Genomic DNA, 14,908 nt, shown 5'->3' on the forward strand with positions numbered 1-14,908 from the left:
GCAGTACGTCTAGAAATATCATATAAAGAACGTTTTGGCCGAGTATTTTTAAATGCCTAATAACTAATCTCACATCCCATATCGGTACTTTTGGAGGTACTGGTTTAGCTAGCGAAATCGCTTTTAAAATATGTTTCACAATATGAGAACTTGAAATTTTTACATCCGAAATAGTTTCACAAATTGAAGCTATTGTAGATTTATGAACGAGAATTGTACGGTACGCTAAATTATTAGTTAAAAATAAATAAGCTAAGTATCTGGCTACTTGAGAAGGATCTGGCCGATGGGACGTTACGCTATTATTATTACACCAGGTTGACCATCTTGTCCAAATAGGGACATATGTTTTTAGAGTCGATGGTCTCCAGCATGATACTAGTAGCTTCTTTTCATCGGGTGACCATGTCGTTGTTAATGCATCCCACCCAAAATGTACCAGGCTTCCAACCGTAGATTGTTGATGTGAGTCGGGGATCGGCCTGTTGCAGTGTCTATCAGACTTGTTTGGAGATCCCGAATCTTGATTGGTCGTGTCAAAGCGCGACGCTTGACGTCGGTTCGCCAAAATGGTCTCTTCCACTTGGGGGTTATCAGTATGAAGTGACCCATAGCGGTGTTGAGGTGTTGCAATACTCGCGGTATTAGTCCCGGTGGAGGAAATACCCAGGCGAGGTCGTAGTTCCAGCATCTGCTGAAAGCGTTGTGATAGTAGGCGTTTGAGTCTAATAAGTCGAGTGTAACGTAATTTGATACGACGTGTGCCATTTCTGAAGCAAATAGGTCGATGCTTGGTGTTCCCCAGCGTTTGAAAATCTTTGACGTAGCCCCGTCTAGAAGGTGCCACTCGGAGTTGCTCCGATTGCGCGACAGATGATCGGCCTCGGTATTGTAAACTCCCGGAATGTGATGAGGGATGAGTACAATATTTAGTTTGTCTACTAGAGACAATAAGTCTTTGGTCAGAACTTGTAGCTGATGTGACTTTGTTCCTCCCTCGTTCCTGATATACGATACTACCGTCCTGTTGTCGCATTGTAAAATCACTGTGGAGTTCGCGAGAGTTACCGCTTCTTCGGATATAGCGGCAATTACAGCATAAATTTCTTTCTGATTGCAGTGCCAATATCGTTGACGACTGTTCCACCTCCCTTGTAATTTTTTGTCGTTTACTATAGCCCCCCATTTCACATCTGAAGCATCGGTTATTATGTAGTTCGATGGACGGCACTCTTGATGTATCGGGCTTTTTTGAGCCACATTTTCTAGCCACCATTGGATTGCTTGTGAGGTGTATTCCGAAGCAAATTGCTCTGGCGCTGCATAGAACGGCAATGCAACCTTCCCCGTGGGGTGACGAAGGTCGCAAAATTGAGGCACCCTAAGAGGCGTTGCGCCTGCTTGAGGGTCCAATTGCCAGCAGCGAGACGAGTTGTCAGGCAGCGATATATTTTGTCGATCTTTTCCTGGGGCAGGGATTTTGTATTGTGCTGTGTATCCCAGCTGATGCCCAGGTAATCTAGTGACCTTGTTGGTGATACGATCGACTTCTCTAAATTTACGGTCCAGCCCAGGCTGGATAAAAAGCTTATAGCAGTCTTTGTTTGTACCTGAAGCAAATTCTGGTTTTGATGACAGATTAGGTAATCGTCCAAGTAAACTACCAGCCTCATTCCCTTGGACCGCAACACTTCGGCTGTCCAATTTGTAATGGTTGCGAACATCCTTGGTGCTGCAGCTAAACCGAATGGCAGGCAAGTCATTTGGAGAAGACGGCCGTTGTAACTGATACGCAAGAAACGGCGGTGCTGACGTTTTATTGGTATATGATAATATGCTTGACTGATATCTAATTTGACCATCCAATCGCCTGGCTGCAGAAAATTCGGTACGCGATAATGATGAAACAGACTGAATTTCTGTGGGTCCATGTACTGATTCAAAGCTTTTAAATTGAATATTACCCGATTCTTTCCATTGCTTTTCACAATCAAAAATAAAGGGCATATAAATGAGGGTGTTAGGGGCAGGCTCTAAAACGTGAGCCTGCATCATTCTTTGGACTTCTAATGACATTTCTGGAGTAACAGGCGTTTGAAATCGAAACATCGCGTCTTGTGTTGGTAAGATTAAAGGTGGTGTCTGGTTGAATGGAATTCGAGCGCCAGTTATCATTTTGAAGACAGCCCTGGGTGGACTGTAACGCGCCCAAATTTCCTGGAAATGCTTTAGACACCCACCTGAAAAACTCACTATGTCATTTATTCTTTTTGGCCGATTTACGGGTCCCTTTGATGTTTCGCCCCCCTCTCTTTTTGTCGGCGGAATTATCGTGTTTCTTTCGGCTCCCAGTACCATACGATCTATCGATCCGCGACGGTTTAGATGAGGGAGCGGAAAATGATCTATCTTGAAAGCAGGTCGAAGGCTGTGGAGACGTAGGACGCGTCGGACGAGGGTTCTTATTTCTCTGTAAATTTTCTAATCCCCCAATCTTTTGTAAATATGCCTCTAAATCCTGTGGATTAAATAAATATTCCGAAGATGGGGGTATCTTCTCTATGTCTTCACGAACATATTTATCTTTCAATGATTTTAAGATCGTTCGGCGGCGTAACTCCATAACTTCAGCGCGTTTACCGCAAATTATTTGCGAAATATCATATGAAATTGTCTTATAGTTAGACTCTTTACCAAATAACTCGCACAATTTATCATATAGACAGTTAGGATTTAAACTAACTTCAGCGTTCGCGGACCAGTCAATAAGACCTTGTAAAGCTGAATTAACGATTTCATTTTGTGCTAAAAGAGCGTTGGACAGAGCAGCGAAACTACGTTCCATTTGAGGCCATTTTATAGGAGAAAAGGAGTCCTCGAATCTTCTTTTGTATGTCTACGTAACGGACGGCCTTCCAGTCGACTGAATCGAATCTTTGCATATTATTAATTTTTTTAACCCGATCGGGATTAGCCTTGATTACGGTCGGTTCCTTAATAGAAACACTAAGATCGGCAATTGTATTAATTTTACTTGCCGGTGGTCGCAAAAAATTTTCATCTAGCCTTGCAGATGTAGGAATATAAGACGAAACAGGCACATCAGAGGTTGATTGCATGGCATTATCGACCACGTTACACCTCGTCTGCGCCGCGGCGGTGGACGAACAGGTTGTGTATAAAATGTTATTCAATTGACTTACCAATTGCTGGGATAAGAAATCAAACCTTCGTTCTAAATCAGCTTCCCGCAAAGCCACGCGGCGCCGCTTGCCCTGTGTTGGTGCTGGCGAGGGTGACTCTGATGATGAGTCATCGCCATTGCAACTCTTTTCACTTGTATCCGATGAAAGCGACTTAGAGCGCGACCTTTTTCTCGGCGATTTTTCCATAGTTTTTTACACTTCGCGAGACGGAAACTTACACTTATTTAGTTTAATAAATTTTCTACTTCAAATCTCGAAAATTTTATATATTTTATTTTAAATGTAAATTTAAAACAAAACTGCTTATCTAGCGACGATGTGAACAGCTCGAAAAACGACGCAACAATGATTAAACATGACGGCGGCTAAAAGAGGTAAGAAATTTTTAGTTCACGTTTTTAAGCTAGAGGGCGTAAAAGTAACATTACAGAGGCGGAAACTAGCGACATCTAGCGCAAATGAACGGTAAAAGGACGATGTACTCTCATAATGGACTTCGGACGTCTGGCGGAACACATAATACCTATATTATTGATTACATAGGTATATTATTTATCTCGTTATAATATTCATATATAAATTGAGTTAAAAACTAAGGGTCAGCTTAGACTAAGCGAAGAACTACTCGTGTGTAATTCTGAAGCACACCTTCTGATAGCTAACTAATTAAATTTCGATCTTATGAAATTGTAATAACGTAGAAAATACAAGCATTTCTGGAAACTCAGACGTATAATCGTCCAATAATCCATTTTCAACTCCATTGCAATCGTATACGGTCGAAATTTCTGTAACAATAAGCGCACGTAGTTAGTAGTAGTCCGTCCAGTCGACGCTGGCCTTCGTTGATAACTTATTTAATTTTAAAGTGCATTGTGAACAATAAATAAATGACTTATTGTATAATTATTTGCCTGAACTGTTTATACGTCCTAGTTTTGCCTAACGTAAATTGAAATATACTTATATGACAACTCAGAGGTAGGTACCAAATTTTTCGTATTCTTAATTATCACATATAATTGCTACTAGAGGAGTTTACACCAATACCGTCGAGAAGTCAGAGAAAAATATTGATAATAAGATTCGCATGAGTGAAACTCGCATAAATTAGGTACCCGAAACGCCCGTATCGAACCCGCGACCAATGGCGTAACGAGTCTCGGGTTTAGACTAGATTTGAATGACTCTAGCTTATCATAGTTTTTTTTTTGTATCTGTTGGTCAGTTCATCTACTGGCGACGGTAGATGAAATGATGGCCCCCCCGCCCACCATAGACTTATTTTTTGTATAGTTTGTTCATTTCGTTTATCTGTGAAGGTAGACGAAATGATGGCGTTGGCCCCCTGATGTAAAGTGGTCACTGTAATGTCCGCTTATTCTTTTGAATGTGTTCACAACAAAAAGCACTAAAAACTATAATTCACTGGGACATTACCAGGTACACCCAGTTCCAAACGCAGGCGCCCGTCTCACGACCAACCGACGTTCTCGATTGACAACTACCCCCTCTATTGGCGTACGTGAGACGATGTATCGTTTCTTAAATAGATACAAACACTGCAGTCGCCATCACCCAAAGACATCAAGTATTCCATGCTGACAGGGCACAACGAAGTTACCACCTACCGATTAATTCACCTACTTAAGCTATAAAACAATTACTTAAGTAAATTTCTAGTGAGTTCGAAAAAAGAAGCTTGTGGACGTGATTGCTCTTCGTGACGTAAAATGTAACACTGGATGCCGCAAGCCGCAGAGCATCGAAGTACAACTGGCGCGGCGCCGTCCAAGCGGCAACGCCGCGCCGCGCGCGTCACACTATCAGCACCTAGAGACGCGGTCCGCTACTCGCAAATAATTGTCGAGTCATTAATTTTCAATAATGCAATTGGTACATTTATTCGATATTATAAAGTATAACAAAGGATGATAAAACATCTATCAATATCACTTGTTTATTCAATTTCAATAGCTATCGTTAAAATGTCCTCCATAGTTAGAACTTATGGGCTATGGCCAATTACTCCTAAATGTCACATCTTCATTTTGTTTAGCATACTGTACAGAAGCAATATATATTAAAGATTTGAATATTATCTAACTTTTAGCAGGCATTTGTAAAGTACCGGTAGATGCTCTTCTTAGTTAATTATGTAAATAACTGTAAAAGAGCCCTTAGACGCTGCGCATACAGCATAGATTAAGGGCTTAATTAGTTTACAAAAATAATTGAAACATTTATCGATACAGTATAAGTTGAGTATTATTATCGTGTGACGTATCCCGTCACTAACACCGTGCCGCTCCCTGCCGCGTCGACGCGCGCTCGGCGCCTCCCGCGCGTTGCCGCTTCGCCAGTCGCCCGCCGCCGCGCGTACACGCTGTAGGTTCGTTCGTACGAAATCTTATAGCCATGTCGAAAAAAATAACATTGACCAAAGACCAAACACTCCAATTGATAAAAGAAGTTCATCAACGGCCGTGCTTATGGAATCCATATGACGAACAGTACGGTAGAAGATACCCCGTAGCTAAAGCCTGGGCTGACATATCACGTGTTATGGATAATTTGCCAGGTAAGTCATTATTGGTCTTTGTTGGCTCGCCAGCGCTGCACCGCTCGGTGCGCGCGTTGCGAACCATTTCATTACTTTTTAGATTTATCGTTGTAGCATAGATGGCGCTAGTTGGTACTATTTGTAATTTTTTTACTTATTGTATTAACTTGAAATATAAACTTAGTGCCGCAGTATAGAGAATAAAATATAATTCAATTACGTAATGATAGAAAATAGGATATCGTGATGGACTGATAATTGATTTATTTGAGTACTGCAGCTATAAGTACATCTCGGTACATCAAGATATGTTCTTATGGTGGCATTAAATCGCCGCCAATAATATAGTTATCCCAATTTCAATTGTACGCATCTATATTATATCGTATCACTCCGTTGTAGGGGTAGGTATGGGTGTGCCATTTATTTATACTGTATTTTGTTGGCAAGGTATGTTAAATCCATGTAGTGGGAGCCGAGCCTATTGTCATTTACCGAGAATAATTGCCGACTCCGGGCTAATATTGGGCATAACATTATACGCATACCAGTACGCTGCCAGTTTTTGGACTTAGGTCCTATTAAACAATAATAATTGCAAAAAGCCTGCGTCACCGCAGCTGTAGATAATTTTAGTTTCTATGCTAGACACAAATAAAGTCTATAATTAAATCAATGAATTTGCAACCATAAAACCCTACAAAACCATATTTTCCACAGTAATGTTCCTGCGAATAAAATGGAAATGCCTCCGAGACACTTACAAGAAGGAGCTGAACAAGAACCCTGGCACCTACACCGGCATGTGGCGGTTCTTCAAACCTCTCAAATTCCTCGTTTTCAAGCCCCCGTACGAATCGGAGAACGATAGTGATGAACCTTCAGAAAAGGAGACAGAAGAGACAAACGTAACTAGTGATGTACCGGTTATAAAATACGAGCCGACGTTACAGTGGTCGGAAAACTCTATCCCAGCGGACACGAAGCCAAGGGAAGAAGAATTTGACGTGCTATTCCTACAGTCTTTGACGCCGTACTTCAAGCAGTTAGACCCTATGAGGAAATTGGTTATAAGAAGCAAGATGCAAGATATGCTGTTCAACGAAATATGTGCGCAGAAGTCGGGCACGGGTCCGCAATATGATTAGGTTACTTGATTGTATGTTATAAGTTTGTATTTATAACTACGATATCGTGACGTTTTAAGCTAATGTGAGTGAAGCCAGACAGTGCTTTGTGATTTTTAGTTTTATTTATCCTGGCTTACTGATCGAATTGAAACTACAGGTAAGTACTGTATCATCAGCTATTGCTCAACATCGGGCCTCAAATTATTTTTGATCGTTTTTTATAGCTAAATAATTATTTTTAATCTAATCCCTCTCAGTAGTAGAGGAAGCCCGTGCTCAGCCGTGGGCAAGTATATAATACAGGGCTGATATTATTATTATAATTATTTTTATAAAGCAATGCGAAATCTGCTGGTGGTAAGATACATTTTTTATCGGCCCGGATAGTGGCAACCGTTTACGTATTACGCTTTTAAAAAACGCGCGTAATGAGTTCCCTTGAAAACTCAGTGTGAAGGGCCCTTATAACTTATGATGTTTTTGACGGACACAACAAACGTAATTAATATTGTGATCACATTTCTAGTTGCAATTCAGTTGGCCACGCAAGCCTAGTTTCAAATTGCAAGTCAGTTTAGCGAGTGTATGATAATTTTGTTTCCGACGATTATAGACGCAAACGCAGTAGAAATAAACCTGTTGTAAAATGGCAGCCGACTTTCAAACCATACCTACAAACACCACAAATTAAACAAATTTTCATTCGTTGCATACCCAGACCGATACAATATAGAGAGAGAGACCTTTAAAACAAGCTATGTCTACTTAAAACGCAATTCAATGATTCCATTGATGTTATGTATGTTCATGGGCGATGATCCCCATCAGACGAACCACTTGCTCGTCTGCTATTATAAAAAAATGTACTTATTCCATAGCCAAGTTACGGCATTAAACCCCAGTAGTTTAAGCACACAAATAGATAATCTACTACGTATTCTACCTGAGGTTGTTTGTTACGCATAACTGACCTTCCTCAAATTTCGACCCACATCCATCCTCGCGATAGTGATGTGGCGATAATAAATAAAGCTTCATTATTTAGTATAAAGGAACTAAGAAGTTTAGATATCGGGAATGAAGATTTTGGTGATGGATTATAGAAGAGGTTCTCAATTTTCTCATAGAATCTGCCTTCATTGAAAGGTGAAGTCAAACCAACATTTTATTTTTTATTTACTATCAAACCAGATAAATTTTCGTAGACCCTCGCTTACGAATTATGGACTCAATTTTTGGGTCACGCCACCTCAGACCCCCATCAAGTCTCCTCTGGACTACTGTGGGAATCAATGGATTATACTATTCGTGTTTCGACGTGACACTGTTTTAAGAATAAAATAAAATTAAGCTTGTGACATCGCCCGCGCTTTCGAAACCATCGTCTCACGTTTTTCTGTTTACCGAAAAAAATTAGCCTATATGTCAAAGTTTATACCAGACTTGGTCTTTATCATCAAAATCCCATCCAAATCCATTTAATGCGCCAACTTTTAAGTTCTGCCAAAAGCATACCTAAATATATCTTCACACTTTTCGGATTAATATTAGTAGGGTGAGTTCCTCGTCTTATACCCGATGGCGTAGGCAGGGAAGCAATTAGTCCCTACACCCCAAGTTTTGCTGAGATTTTTCCGTTATCCGCCCCGTGATGTTATACGAAGCAAAAATTTCATCAGAGGATCGTTTGCCTTTGGGGTACTCTAATACTTAGGTTACGTGTTTTTCTATTGATTTCCCGCACCTATTTAATTTCCATACTTTGCTTTCCAAGTAAAGTACTAAACAGTATGTATATCACTGATTATAAAATACTTACTAAGAGGTGGTGAGTTGAGATCTCTTCTTTCCTGCAGATAGGATTGTTAGGAATGTATTTTTAGACTAAATTAGACTTTGTGGCCATTTTAGGTCCGCAATTCCCGAATTTCAAGCCGCGGCATACATCTTATAAGGCTCTGGCTTTATTATCCAAATCAGCGACTAAACTGACTAAAACCAATATACAAATCTTACTTTTAAAGATCTATACATGTGGTTTAGTATTTATAGTCACTTTTATATATACATAAGACGAGCAAGCCGCTCGCCTGACACCAACTGCCATTAAATTCAAAATCCAACTGATTGATTTGACATTTAATTCGAAGCAACCTCGATTTGTTACAACACTACGAATGCCCTTTTTAACCTTTTCTATTCGTTTTTTATTCCAAGGAAACGGCCGCGCGCCACGACCGCACCGTGCAGCCGACTTGCATTGAATTGATGTATGATAATGCACTTGCATTAGTTACACTTCTAACTGAAAAATTGTTTAAAATATCTTTTATAACGATCATAATAGTTTTAATATCACTCATTAACACTGTTGAGTAAATGGGTTTCTTTTTGTGAAGACCTTTCGTTGGTATTAGCGAGCTAGCAGATTTCGCATGCCTTCAAATCCTATAAGTGAATTCGGGTTTTATTCTCTGAAAATGTAATATTTCTCTGTTAAGGTGGTAAGTAGTTAACAATGGATACAAACGTAATGAAGTTTTTTTTATTTTATGTTTTAGAAAGTTGGTTTCGAAACCGAACTTTAATGTCGAAAGTCTGATCTCCTACTTGGCTATCGTTACTGAAGTAGAAATATTTGCTTTGTAAAATATATAAGTACATATAATAAGACCTATATTTTTAAAAAAGTGTAAGACGCGAAAAATAAGAACAGAACGTAAACGACAATTTTTGATCTTGTTTTTTGCTCAAATGGTCTTTAGCGTATCACACCAAAATCAATCATATCTTTTGTAATATATAATAAGTACTCTAATATACTCACGTTATTTAAAAAGTAATCTGTTAAATAACCTATTAATTTTAATAAATATTAAAGTTACTAATATAATGTAAATGTATTTTGTACAGATTTAATAAGTTGTTTTTTATTCACATCTATAAAAAACTGTTCCAAGCGATTCTTTGTGAAAAAAAATAATGTTTTATAATAAAGCACCGTGAGAACAATTATTTATGTTTTTTTACTGTTGACAGATGATTTTATTAGTCAAAGTAGACTATAAATGCCGTTCGTCAGCCTTATAAAGATTATTTGACTGCTTCGATGGCGTAGGTTTAATACGCAGTACAACTACGGCGCTGAGGTCCTGGGTTCGAATACCGGGTCGAGCCAAAAATAATTAAGACTGGGTTTTTCCACCTTAAAAATGACTCAGCCGCAGCTCGAAGTCAGGAAGTGGGCGGTGTGATACCCCCGTGCCTCGGAAAGCACGTAAAGCCGTTGGTCCTGCGCCTGATCTCTCTCCGGTCATGTCTTATTGCCGTCTTACCGGACTATAAGAGTGAAGGAATAGAGAGTGCTCCTGTGTATTGCGCACACACTTGTGCACTATAATATCTCCTGTGTGGCTGATCTCCTTTATTGGCCGCCGTGGCCGAAATTTGGCTAGAAGAAATTCGTTCATAAAGGTCATTGTGCCGATATTATTGCGGTTGCCCAAAGGAATTTAAACCCATTTCAATAATCTTTAGGGAATGAATTTAAAAGCACCCTTCATCACCCACGTTACGTAATTATCTGAAAGTTCCAAATCTACTAAATGCGGTGCCCGTCATTTGATGTAAAGAATTTTATCAATTACGCTGTTTGATACCTACTTACTAGATATTTTTATACTCAGGTACGGAATAGTGAGTCCACAGAAAAATACAATATGTGGTGTAAAAAATGTTGCCATAACATTGTTAAAGTTAAATATTATAGGTACAAATAAGGTCCCGCATAGACGTTTACTTCTTGCCGATAAATAAGACGTAACAGATACTAAGAGTTATTTTAATACCTTTCTGTAATTTAGTGTAGTGTTTCGGCAACAAGTTGGTGATAAAAACTACAAAATAAAAATACCAAATGAGTTAAACTTTACTGTTATATAACGATTATTTACTCAAATATCTCAAAATGTAAAAAAATATAGATACTTAGGTATTTAAACTTTATGCCTTTTATTTACTTAATAAAAAAAATACTTTAAGTACACCTTGTGATATTTTAAAATATTTACCCAGTAATGCTTACGCAGACAAATTAATATGAATCCTTTACTAAGGTAAACACATCATAATATTTTTAATCTGACGAAAAGCTCTTAATTTAACTCGTAGTTAATTAAAATACCAATAATTTCATAACTTTCTGCCGTCTAATGTCTGTTCAATAACAGCATAATATTAGATTATCTCTGCCCAGAAACTATTAAAACTAAAAAAAATACAAGTAAAGTTCCTAAAAGCCGAAGTTTGCGGGCTAGAATGCGCGGGCCGCGCGACGTTGCCGCACAGCACAACCCAAACAAAACACGGTGCGGAGCGGCAACGTCGCACGGCCACAATCGATTGACTCCCGCCGCGACACCGACGGCTCTCGTAGTGACGGGCCCGACTTAATTACACTATATTACCGATTTTTTTATGAACAAACCGTAAATAGAGATGATCAACATCTCAGATATAATTTAATATATAAACTTATTATAATATACTTATGCATAAACTTAGCTGAATTTCTCGATAATCGGGCGGAATCTTGCAAATGTCGGAATATAGTATAATCATGGCTGTTTTTCTGTATTTACCATAAACAATAGATTTGTAATAATAGAACGTATATGTACTTATAGAAAATTGTGAACACAAACGCCGGCACTCTAAAATTGTCGGAATAACAATGAGGCTGTAACTTAATTGCCGGATATTATAGGTTTTTTAAATAACCACAGATATATAATACAATATATTAATAAAATTTTATGAACTGTTTATTGTAAGTCAACCTACATCGTGTAGATATTATATTATTAATATTTGCTGTTAAAATGTTTAAGTACATATTTTATAGTGACAGGTTATATCGCTCTTTTAATAAAATAACAACCTAAGTATTCCAAAATTGTTAATTTGTGGGAGTCGTCCAAAAACTCTTTTCCGTTTGCGATCTTTTTTATATTTATTTTTTTCATGCTATAGCTTTTATTTTTTACTTATGTTTAACAATTTCAATTTTATAGCAACTTAAAAAAATATGGTCACAGAAAGAAATGTTTTTGGACGATTCCCACAAATTATCAATTTTGGAATAGGTCATTGTCTTATCAAAAGAGCGAATTATGTTTACGTGCTAGATCCAATATGCTATATTATCTGTATAATAACGTACTTATTTAAATTGCAGCGAGTTGTACCATAAACGCGACACCCGACGGCTTTCCATAATAACGAGATGAAACCCTAATTACTAACCACGAATTACCGATTTTGTGTATAATAACCGTAACTAGAGGCGGATAATGTTTAATGTTGTACGAAATTAAAAGTAGCTTTACGTCGACAAGTTATAGAATGAAGCAATGGCCGGGAAGATACTTTTTCTTAACTAAATGAATAATAACTAAGTAGTTACATATGTACCTATACATACACATTTAATAATACTATATACCGGTGCCGCTATAATGTAGCATTTAATTATAATAATATTCTATTTATTAAGTGTCATGCGCGTCTATGATCTGTTTGTTTACATTGTAATGTCATTATAGGATTTTAAATTATGTAATTACGATGTTGCTATGCTAAATAAATAAAAATAAAATAAAATAATTATTAATATTATTAGTAAGTAAGTAATATTTAATATTTTTTTACGTTCAATTGTGATCGTCTTACAAATCCATTCTTTAAGTAAGTACCAGCCTGGAGGTCTTCTAGGTAAGACTTATAGTATGTCTTTATAGTAGGATTAAAAAAAAACTAAATCCTAAATCGTACAGGGTCATTTTGACATAGTGTTACTAAATAAATAACTCATATAATATCTTGTTGAAAATAACACTTTACAATAAACTACTCGAATCGTAGAATTAAAAAGAAAAATGTAAGTTAGGAAAAAAAATATCAATAAAAAGTCATTTTAAATTTAAACCCTCTAATGTCACTAATATTACTGTAAGAGACCTAGTCGCAGCAGTAACATCATACTCTTAGACAGAAATACACTCACACAGTCCATATTCGCACTAAACTACAAATATTCGCACTAAATGATCAAAAAATTAGAAAAGTAAAATCAGGATTTTGATGACAATATTCGCTATTCTTGGATGATTTTTGGCACTACTATTACAGAAGTAAAGACGTGTATGTTTCATTTAGTAACACAATGTAAAAATTACCCTAAATGATATACTTACCTAACCGTTAACACAAATTTATCTTATAAAGCCAAAAACGAATGCAACAGACATAAATATTACAGTACATCTAACTGTGGTATTATAAGGGCGTGTATCCAAAGCACCGGAACAGGCGCCGGGACTAAGCGCCGCGCTACGCTCCGTGCGTCAATTACCAACAGACCAGCGGCCAATAAAAACACACCTTACAAGCTTGCACCGAGGCATGAGGTAAGAATGTGAATCATTTATGTAACGGCATGACCAAGCACGCAACATAAAGATTAAACAACAAAGTATCGATAGGATGTCGCTAGACTACCAAAGATATTTCTATGACTACGTGGAGATTTCCGAACGACAAATACTTAATATTCGCTAACGGTAGGATTTTTATTCGTCAGTATATTTTCGCTGTAACACACGATAGGATTTTTTATTTCAGCAACAAAAACAGCGTGGAATTTAAGTTATAGAGAATACAGTCCAAAAGTGAGTATGGTTGTTAATTCTACAAAGACCAGCGCCAAAACAATATCTATTATAAAAAATCTCACATTTTCGCTGTAGATATTGAATCCAAAATCTTGAACTTAACAGGCCACAATAAAAGAAACACGTATACATGTCTCTTTTGTTGTGTATTACAATCTACGTAGATACTAAAACCTATATGGCATATTTCTGCTTGCTATTCAACCATCGAAATCTTCGGATGCCTTGGAGTGACGAGCAAATTATATTACCTAATTTATCTATTTATTGTACTTCGGAGTTCTAGGTACAACAACAACAACAAACACATCACGCATTTATCCTCAAAGAAGTATGCAGAGGCGCAACCAGGTCACCCACTTTTCGCCATGTGTTCCGTCCCATAACATGATAGGCGGAGCCTACCGCCAAATCGGGCCCAAATTGCAGACTAAGTTCTAGGCACTATAAAATTAAATATGAGCATTTGACGCTTACTATCAGGTATCAACTACACAAGTATCAAGTAAACAACGTTTGTCTAATTCAGAGGTAAAAAGTATGTATAATTTTGTTGATCGATAGAAAGCAGGATTACAATATTACCTCGTTGATAAAGGAAGTTTGATTTATGGTTGCAGAAGCGACGTCTCTCGAAATAGTGACGAGCCGACGTCAATTACCATCCATTACCGGTTTTTTTTTGTTTTCTGAGTAATTGGAAAACTAATTTTAGAAATGACTAATATCGATTTTGAAGTGTTATATCTTAGTTTTACCTATCGTGATATTTAGTAAAAGGCGTGACAATTATCTTTTGATTCCAAAAAAAACATATTATCATTTTAAACTGTATTTCTGTAATATAGTTAGGAAATTAGGATATCTTTTTAAAACTTGTAAATCAAATCTTGTATCGAAATGTCTCTATAATAAAATGCACTACCACGACTAAACCAAGCTAATTTTCTTTAATTCATTCCTTGATTTTTATGACCATCGTGATTAGAGTTAACTTTTCAATATATAATTACTACAGGTTATTTATATTCCTAAACAATCTCAAAGCAAAATATGGGTACATGTAAAATTTTGAATATACCAGTATTTCAAGTTCCAATTAAATTAAACCGTATAAAAAAATATTAAGAGGTTTATCGGTAATCGCATTTTTTCCGATCCCATCAATCGGGATGGCGCGTCCGGAATGTTTCTCACGTTAACCCGAATGTTGGTTAAGAAAAAAAAATACGGGTCGATATTTCAAATGTCGAACGATTAGTTAACAACTTCGCGTTT

The 14,908-nt window shown here is 37.3% G+C and overlaps 1 protein-coding gene across 1 annotated transcript; it reads left to right on the forward strand.

Annotated features, from left to right (window-relative positions):
- The first annotated feature begins 5,514 nt into the window (after positions 1–5,514).
- On the forward strand, positions 5,515–9,914 carry LOC115455118. Its single transcript, XM_037437780.1, has 2 exons — positions 5,515–5,787; positions 6,490–9,914. The coding sequence occupies exons 1-2, from the start codon at positions 5,625–5,627 to the stop codon at positions 6,915–6,917; spliced, it is 591 nt and encodes a 196-aa protein (XP_037293677.1). The 5' UTR covers positions 5,515–5,624; the 3' UTR covers positions 6,918–9,914.
- Positions 9,915–14,908: the final 4,994 nt, after the last annotated feature.

Source organism: Manduca sexta, chromosome 12 (genome assembly GCF_014839805.1).
Source record: "Manduca sexta isolate Smith_Timp_Sample1 chromosome 12, JHU_Msex_v1.0, whole genome shotgun sequence".
Lineage (NCBI taxonomy): Eukaryota > Metazoa > Arthropoda > Insecta > Lepidoptera > Sphingidae > Manduca > Manduca sexta.

Bases quoted from the DNA above. Each gene is read 5' to 3' on its own strand.
- LOC115455118 (XM_037437780.1), top strand. From the start codon at position 5,625: ATGTCGAAAAAAATAACATTGACCAAAGACCAAACACTCCAATTGATA. The intron at 5,788-6,489 runs GTAAGTCATTAT...TATTTTCCACAG, and splicing joins TGTTATGGATAATTTGCCAG to TAATGTTCCTGCGAATAAAA.